This window comes from Orycteropus afer, unplaced genomic scaffold (genome assembly GCF_000298275.1).
Source record: "Orycteropus afer afer isolate SDZICR_OR568_19922 unplaced genomic scaffold, OryAfe1.0 scaffold00470, whole genome shotgun sequence".
Lineage (NCBI taxonomy): Eukaryota > Metazoa > Chordata > Mammalia > Tubulidentata > Orycteropodidae > Orycteropus > Orycteropus afer.
The window spans coordinates 214,524-222,820 of record NW_006922057.1 but is presented as its reverse complement, the minus strand read 5'-3'; the positions used below and the strand labels follow the sequence as shown (position 1 = coordinate 222,820).

Below are 8,297 nucleotides of genomic sequence, written 5' to 3'. Positions count from 1 at the left end.
GATTCCACAATCAACACCAATGGAAGCAACAGTCAGGACATCAAAAGGTGTATTGCATTGGGCAAATCAGCTGCTAAAGACCTCTTTCAAGTGATGAAGAGCAAAGATGTCTCCTTTAAGCCTAAGGTGTGCCTAACCCAAGCCATGATATTTTCAGTCGCCTCATATGAGTAAGGAAGACCAAAGAAGAGTCGTTGCTTTTGAGTTGTGGTGTTGGCGAAGAATACTGAAAGTACCATGGACTGCTAAAAGGACTAACAAATCTGTCTTGGAAGAAGTACGGCCAGAATGCTTCTTGGAAGTGAGAACAGCCAGACTTCATCTCACCTACTTTGGTCATGTTGTCAGAAGGGACCATTCTCCGGAGAAGGATATCATGCTTGGTATCTGGAGGGTCAATGAAAATGGGGAAAGCCCTCAAAAGATGAATTAACACAGTGGCTGCAACAATGGGCTCAGGTATAGCAGCGGTTGTGAGGCTGGCTAGCCAGGACCAGGCAGTGTTTCGTTCTATCGTACATAAGGTCGCTATGAGTCGGAGACGACTCGACAGCACCGAACAACAACAACATGCCTATATCTGACTGACTAATCAGCCAACTTGGGACTCATCTAAACTACTGTACTAAATAGAGAGTTTAGGTAAATGAGAATTTGCCTAAATATTTGTAAGCCATTAGTAATCAAGTATAGATAAGGCAACCAGAGAAAACAGAAGTTCCAGAAGTCTCTTTATTTGCCACTGTGAGAAAGGTAAGAGTGGGAGAATGGACATTTGTAAGGAATCTGTAAGTTTAGAAGTAGCAATTTCATAAGGTAGCACTTATGAAAAATAAGAGCAGATTAGGGTTGCTGTTTGTTATGGAAAATGAAAGGAATCAATAACAGCCACCCTGTTTGTTGTCTTGATGTCTAGATTGCAAAATGACATCATTGTCATATGGCCATTTAACATTAATATTGTTCATGTTTTTGTTAAGGCAGCTAAGAATGGAGCAACAGGTGTGGAGTTGGACCTTGAATTTACTTCTGATGGGATTCCTGTCTTAATGCATGATAGCACAGTAGACAGGACAACAGATGGGACTGGCCAATTGTGTGATTTGACATTTGAACAAATTAGAAAACTTAATGCTGCAGCTAATCACCGGCTGAGGTAAGTGGTTACTTAAACATATCTCACTTTTGCTTGTAGATCACAAATGAACACTCACCAAACTAAACACTCTGCCATCCAGTCACTCTGACTCATGGCAACTCCCATTGGGTTTCCAAAGCTGTAAATCTTTATGGAAGCAAACTGCCCTATGTCTCTTCCATGGAGCAGCTGGTGGGTTCAAACCATTGACCTTTGGGTTAGCAGGCAAATGTCTTAACCACCACCCCACCAGAGCTCCTGCACGTGAATACTGGCACCTTCTAATTACACCTTCTGCCCCAGGAAAGTTTTTTTGCTTCGTTTTGAACTATGTACAGGTTTCCCAGTTAGCAGGTGCCAGAAACAACAGAAATATGGTGTGCATAGGTTTTTAGTCTTCCTGCTGTTAGCAAATGTGATCGTGGAATTTTATTCTCAACATACTAGTCAACCTAGTCATTAATATGACAATTAACTTTATGTGGTCATATAAATTACAGAATCATGAGACTGAAAGCAATTCCAGAGGTTTATTTGTCAATCTTCTTGCCTTCAGGCACACCAAAAAACAAATTACATGTTTTTTCAAATCTTCTAGTAATATCACCACCTTTTAATCTAGCCTTTGTACTCTTCAGATACTTAAAACAAACTTACGTGGAATCATAGAATTCTAAGAGCAGAAAGTAACCTAGAATCATCTAGAACAGAACATTTTGCAATGATGAAAATGTTCTATATCTGCACCATCCAATATGGTAGCCACATATGGCTATTGAGCACTTGAAATGTAGCTAGTGCAACTGAAGAGCTAGATTTTTTCTAATTTTAAAAATTGTGGTAAATATAAATGTAACAAAACACTTGCCATTTCAACCATCTTCCTATGTACAATTTAGAGACATTAATTATTATCTTCATGTTGTTCGACTGTCACCCTTATCAGAGGAACTGAATTTTAAATTTTACATAATTGTAATTTATATAGCCATATATGGCTGCCATATTGGACAGTGCAGATCTAGACTGATCCTGCTTTTAAAGATAATTCCTGAAACGCTAAACGACTTACTCAAAGTTAGAGAAGCAAACACTAGAATCTAGATATCCTACTTTCTAGTTCAAAGAAACTTCCACCATATCGCTTGCACTCACTGTCTCTCAAAACTGTAAGAATGAAAGTTGTTTCAGATGTCTAGTTTAATCCTCTCAGTATCATTTAAACCAGTAGTTTCCAAAGTATGTACAGCAGAGCTAGTCCTATAAGATGTTCCATAAGAAAAGGGTTCTATGATTAATTAAGTTTGGAGAATACTACTCCGAATGTCCCTTCTGAAGATAGACACATCAATAAATTTCTACCTTCACTGTAATTTAGTGTTTCTCATACTTACATGATGTGACCATAGAACCCACACCTTCTCTACTATGTCACACTTAGAAAAATCCTTGAAATTGGTATGATCCAAACTAAATCCAAAGCCATCAAGTTGATTCTGACTCATAGCAACCCTATAGGACAGAGTAGAACTGCCCCATAGAGTTTCCAATGCTGTAATTATGGCAGCAGACTGCCACATCTTTGTCCCAGTGACTGGTGGGTTTTAACTGCTGGCCTTTCAGTTAGTGGCTGGGCACTTTAACCACTGCACCACTCCTTGGAATTGATATACTAGGTAATATACTTTAGGATGTAGTTATTTAACTCCTCTTCTCTTGTCTTTTTAGTAACACTGTAAAATGCGCAGTGTTGCGTGCCGTCACATCAATTCCGACTCATAATGACCCTATATAACAAAGTAGATCTGCCTTATAGGGTTTTCTAGGCTGTAATCTTTTCAGAAGCAGATCTCCAGGTCTTTTCTCCTATGGCGTGTCTGGTGGGTTCAAACCACTGATCTTGGAGTTGGTGGCCAGCACTTAACCATTGCACCACCAGGGCTCCTGGTGCTCACTGTTATTTATGTTATATCAGTTCTCTGGACAATGATCAGTACTCCTGAGTATATTCACTCCAGCAATTAAGTATAGTCCTCCTTAAAAGATAATCATCATCCCTGTTTGCCTACAATCTTAAAAAAAATTAAAGCCAGCTGAGGAAAACCATACTGTAGGCTGGAAATAATATTAATAGCACTTAGCATTTCTCAGTCTAGGTTGCTGGAATTGGTCTTTATTGTCATCAGGTATTTCATTGTTCTATAGTATATAAGGGAAAGGCTGGTTTTAATATACAGTGACCTATAGCTAAATTGACGGCAGTGATTTTTTTTTTTTTTTTAAATATAGTTATTAAGATGTCAAGTCTAAAGTCAGCACAAAGCAAAAGATGGTTAGGATCAACATCATCTTTAAAAGTCTTTTAAGAAGGCACCATTTCAGAGTCAATATACCATCTTAATAACTTAACAGCCTTTGCTCCAAAAGTGGAAAAGCTTGCATTTTCTTTGAATATCAGATGAAATAATTGCTTGTGTTTAGGGACCATATTGTAGGAAAAATAGGTATTTTTTCTATAATTATTTTCAGTGTGGTGAGACAGCTCACCAAGATGGAGCATGGTAACTAAAACCAGCCGGTGGATCAGCAGATCCAGCTCTCCCTTCTCTCACTCCCCAGGGACAGGCATTAACCAGAATGGCTGGCAGAATTGCCATTTAAACGATCTTTATCATCTTTTTTAAAATAAACAAGATCTTACAGTTGAAATAATGTAGTTGAACTATTGTTGTTGTTATGTGCCATCAAATCGTAGTTGAATTAGCTTAAGTTAAATCATGTATAATTAAATTTGACTGTGTAAGAAAAAGCAGCTTTCTTATGTATCTGGCACTTACCCTTCATTTTCTTTACTCAAATTGTATATTAGAAATTTATTTTAACAGTTACACTTAAAATAAATGGACAACAATAAAATTGACAGATTTGAGTATTCCCAGGAATTTGTCCTGCATAGGGCAATGACAACGTTAAAATGAAATCTCTGAGGTCTCCAAATATGACATATTCTGCCCATGGTCAGACAGAGTTAGTAATTATGTTATTAATTTAGTGGAAATTGAGTGAATTCCTAAACATTAAATGTTTTTTGTTGTTGTTGCTGTTTGTTGGTCAAATTTTCGTTGGTAATTTTGTTCAAATACAGTAGTAATTATCCTTGGACTTTGGTATGGTTGAAGAAAGGAATTTGGAGAAAGTATTCTTTCCTTTTGGTTGGGAGACATTTGCAAAATGTCTGTTCCACTAAACTTTTCTCTTTTTCCAACAACCTACTACTTCCGTTTCCCTCTCTTATAGGAATGATTTTCCTGATGAAAAGATCCCCACCCTGAGGGAAGCTGTTGCAGAGTGCCTAAACTATAACCTCACAATCTACTTTGATGTCAAAGGCCATGCAAATATGGTACAGTTTATACCATGGACTTCACTTTTTTAAAAAGACATCTTATTTAGTTGCTAGTCATTTCTAAGATTAACCATGTATTTTATTATTTATTCTTTTTTCTTAAGTTATTTTTACAAATTATGTTTGCTTAATGGAAGTATACAATGCAAAAATCTACATCCTTAAGGAAACAGTGAATTATGGAATTGCACCTTTTATTTTTAATCCTGTTTTCTGCAACCAGTACAAAGGGGTTTATTTTAGTTGCATAAAGAATTTACCCCCAAACCAAACCCATTGCTTTCAAGTTGATTCCAACTCATAGTGACCCTATAGGACAAAAAATAAATACCCTATAGTGGTAGCATAGTGCCTAAGGCACTTGACTGCTAACCGGAAGGCTGGTGGTTCAAACCCACCAGCCACTCCTCAGAAGGAAGGTTGAGCAATCTACTTCCATAGTGATACTGCCTGGGCAACCCAAGGAGGGGTCGCTATGAGTCAGGTCCGACTCGATGACACATAACAACAACAACATAGAGTGTCCAAGGCTGTAATCTTTATGGAAGCATACTGCCACATACTTCTTCCATGGAGCAGCTGTGGTTTCAGACTGCCAACATTTTGGTTAACAACCAAATGCTTAACCACTGTACCACCAGGGCTCCTTAAAGCATTTACAAAAGATGTTAAATAGTAAAGAGGGACCTCTGGAACAGACTGTTCAATCTCATCAAAAGGAATTCACAAGTTGAACACAGGACCAATTGCATCTGCCTGTTAAGTGTCTTAGATGAACAGTTATGGACTACGTTGAAAGAAAACTACCTTATTTAAATCTTCTGAAAGCTAGTAGAATATCGTTTATATAGATTTACTTCCTTTTATATGATTTCTGATACAGTTTTGTTATTCTGGGATTTGTATAGTTATACTTTTATCAGAAAACTACTGTATTTCGTTTAAATATGTATAACATTCCTATGGTTTAGTGAATTACTTGATATGGCTCTTCTAGCTATGGTCTTCGTGACTCGCACCAGATTACTGAGTGGAACTATGCAAATGTATGGTGCTTGTGGACCGCCAAGGTGATTGGCTAGGTTGCTAGTAATGTAAATAAGGTACATGGCACTCTTGTGGGGATGGAACTGTACAAATAAGGTGTCTGGAGTCCTAATGTGGGGATTGGTCAGTTTTGTCATTCTGTTAGGCTTAAAATGAATCCTTCCAGTTTGCTTGGGAAAGGGAACTCACTTTGTAGGTTACTGGGATGGGGAGGGAAGGAGAGAGATTAATTTCAGACTAGTTGGGGCCCACCCACTGATGTGGGTAGGGGGAAGGGTATACAGAAAGGATCTGTGACCACCATGATAACATTAGGAAATGGGAGGACACCAAATTGTGCACATAAGAGATAGACGACTGATGCTAATACCAACCAATGTGTCCACAATACTACATTGCCATTAACACCAAACACCAGGTTACAGATAAACACGTAAACACCTGAGATGATGAGACGGGGGTCAGTGACCACAAGTATACTCTAGAACAAAGATAGATTCAGCTGAGGCTAATCTTGCACAGATACCAGTAATACAAAAAACCTGCAATCCTTACAGAAACAATAGAAGACAGACACAGAGTAATCCCTTACAGACAACCAGACACTATGGGAGAGAGATCCAGTAGAAATGCCATCTCAGGATCATAGTATTGGGGGGCACCAGACTCAGTTGGCACAACAAAATACATAAAAGCCTTATCCTGCATCCTACATTGGTGAGTAAGACTGGGGTCTTAAAAGCTTTCAAGTGGCTATCTATGATGCAGCTAATGATCTCCTAGCATCAGAAGCAAAGAAGAATGCAAAAAAACAAGGGCATTTGGAAGCAATCAGCCCTAGGACACAATGGCCCTCAAGACCAGAAGAACTAGAGGTGCCTGGCTACCAATGCCAACCACTCAGGAAAGGATCAAATCTGGAGATCCTGGATAGTGTGGGAGGAAAAACGTGGAACAAAATCCAAAAGCTCAATAATGACCAGAATTACTGGTCAGATGAAATCTGATGAGACCCCCAATACTATGGCCCTGGAATACATTCTGCTCCTGGAATAAAACGCACCCCCAAGGGTTGGCTCTCAGCCCAATAGTTAACAAGATGTACATGCAGACTACTCAACCCAAGATGATGTACCTACATACTCTATGGTAATACATCCCTTAGCGCAATAGACCACAGGGGACCAGAGGACCAACATTCAAATTGAGGAAGTGCAGAGCAAATGAGAGTGCATGAGTATAGGGGCCACAAGGGGAGTGTTGCGGGGTGGAGAGGGGAGGAGACTGGGTTGGGGTTAGACATGGTGAAAGGGGAGTGAAACTAAATGTACACGTAACGTTGAATATAAAACAAGCTTTTAAAATAAAAAAAAAAGAACCCTTCCAGAGGCAGAAGGGGGGATCTCACTGCCATCAGGAGAGAAGAGCCAGAGGTGAAGTAGAGAACATCAGTGGACCTGGGATCCCTGAGCTGGACCTACTTGGCAGAGAGACTGGCAGAGAGTTGGCAGAGATAAGACGGCAGCAGGACCAAGAGGTACCACACAGCTGTAGGCTTTCCTGCCCACAGAGTCAGAAAGCTGAGTGCCTTTGGGCTGGAGGCTTGCTGACATGGAGTGGGGTACACGTAGGTACCCCTATCAGCAGAGCTAAAAGATCTTTGTAACACTTGCCCAAGCAGAGCAGAGACCAGGTGGAGAGTTCCAGGACCAAAGAGAGGCATGCCTGAGGTCAACATGGCCAAGGGAAAGCTGTCCTGATCAACTAATTGTATCCTGAGCATTCCTGAACCTGAATTGTAACCTGTTACTTCCCTAATAAACCCCATAATTGTGAGTATTGTGTGTGAGTTCTCTGTGGCCATTACAACAAATTATTGAACCTAGCAGAGAAGCAGTGAGTGTTGGGTTCAGTTGGTATCAGAATCAGTAAGAAGGCTGGAGGGTGGTGGCACGTCTGGCCTCATAGAAATAAGCTTTGGGCTTCTGATGATGATTCTTTCTCCCTCTTGTGAGATTAGAGGAGGTCTGGTGAGGATGCTGCTCCCATATCCTTTTGCAATTCTGGAATGAAAGTTTGCTTAAATTTTAGAGCATGTACTTCTCAAAAACATGCCATGGAAGTGAGTGGGAAAATAAGGTGTTTAGAGAGCATTGTTCATCACATTGAACTTACTCTCTTATAACCAGCTTTTCAACTATAAATACTTCTTTTGCCATTTGGACAAAGAGGTATTTTTTTTTTTCCAGTAATAGTTATAACCAATAATGACCATCTACTGGTTGAAAATTCTGATAATGTAATTAAAAAAGAATTAATCCTAGCTTATAATTTAAGCCAATTGCCCTTAAAATTTAAAAATGTAAGCCTAAAGATGTACTCTTAATTTCATACAGTAACTTCCTGTTTTTTGAAGAAAGGAGGGAATGGTGCTCTGGTTAATTTACTGTGCTGGTTAGCTTATAGTTGTTTATTGTCCAGGTTTTCCATTTGGTTTATATAACAGTCACTTGGTGTACCTGTTAAAAATACAAATTCCTAGCCAGATCACCTAGAAAAGAGATTCTGAAAGTGTCTAGAATGGGGTCAGAGGAACACATTTTATTTATTTATTTTTTATTGTGATTTGGTTGAAGATTTACAGAGCAAATTCACTTTCCATACAGCAGTTCACATATACTTTGTCTCATGTCATTGACCACAGTT

General features: G+C 39.2%; 1 protein-coding gene across 1 annotated transcript in view; it reads left to right on the top strand.

Annotated features, from left to right (window-relative positions):
• Nucleotides 1-8,297, top strand: part of GDE1 (glycerophosphodiester phosphodiesterase 1) — an 80,866-nt gene that overhangs the window by 58,228 nt on the left and 14,341 nt on the right. Inside the window, exons 2-3 of the mRNA XM_007954725.2 lie at nucleotides 981-1,156; nucleotides 4,436-4,541. Of these exons, the coding sequence (XP_007952916.1) occupies nucleotides 981-1,156; nucleotides 4,436-4,541 (282 nt within the window). The remainder of the gene's footprint in view (nucleotides 1-980; nucleotides 1,157-4,435; nucleotides 4,542-8,297) is intronic.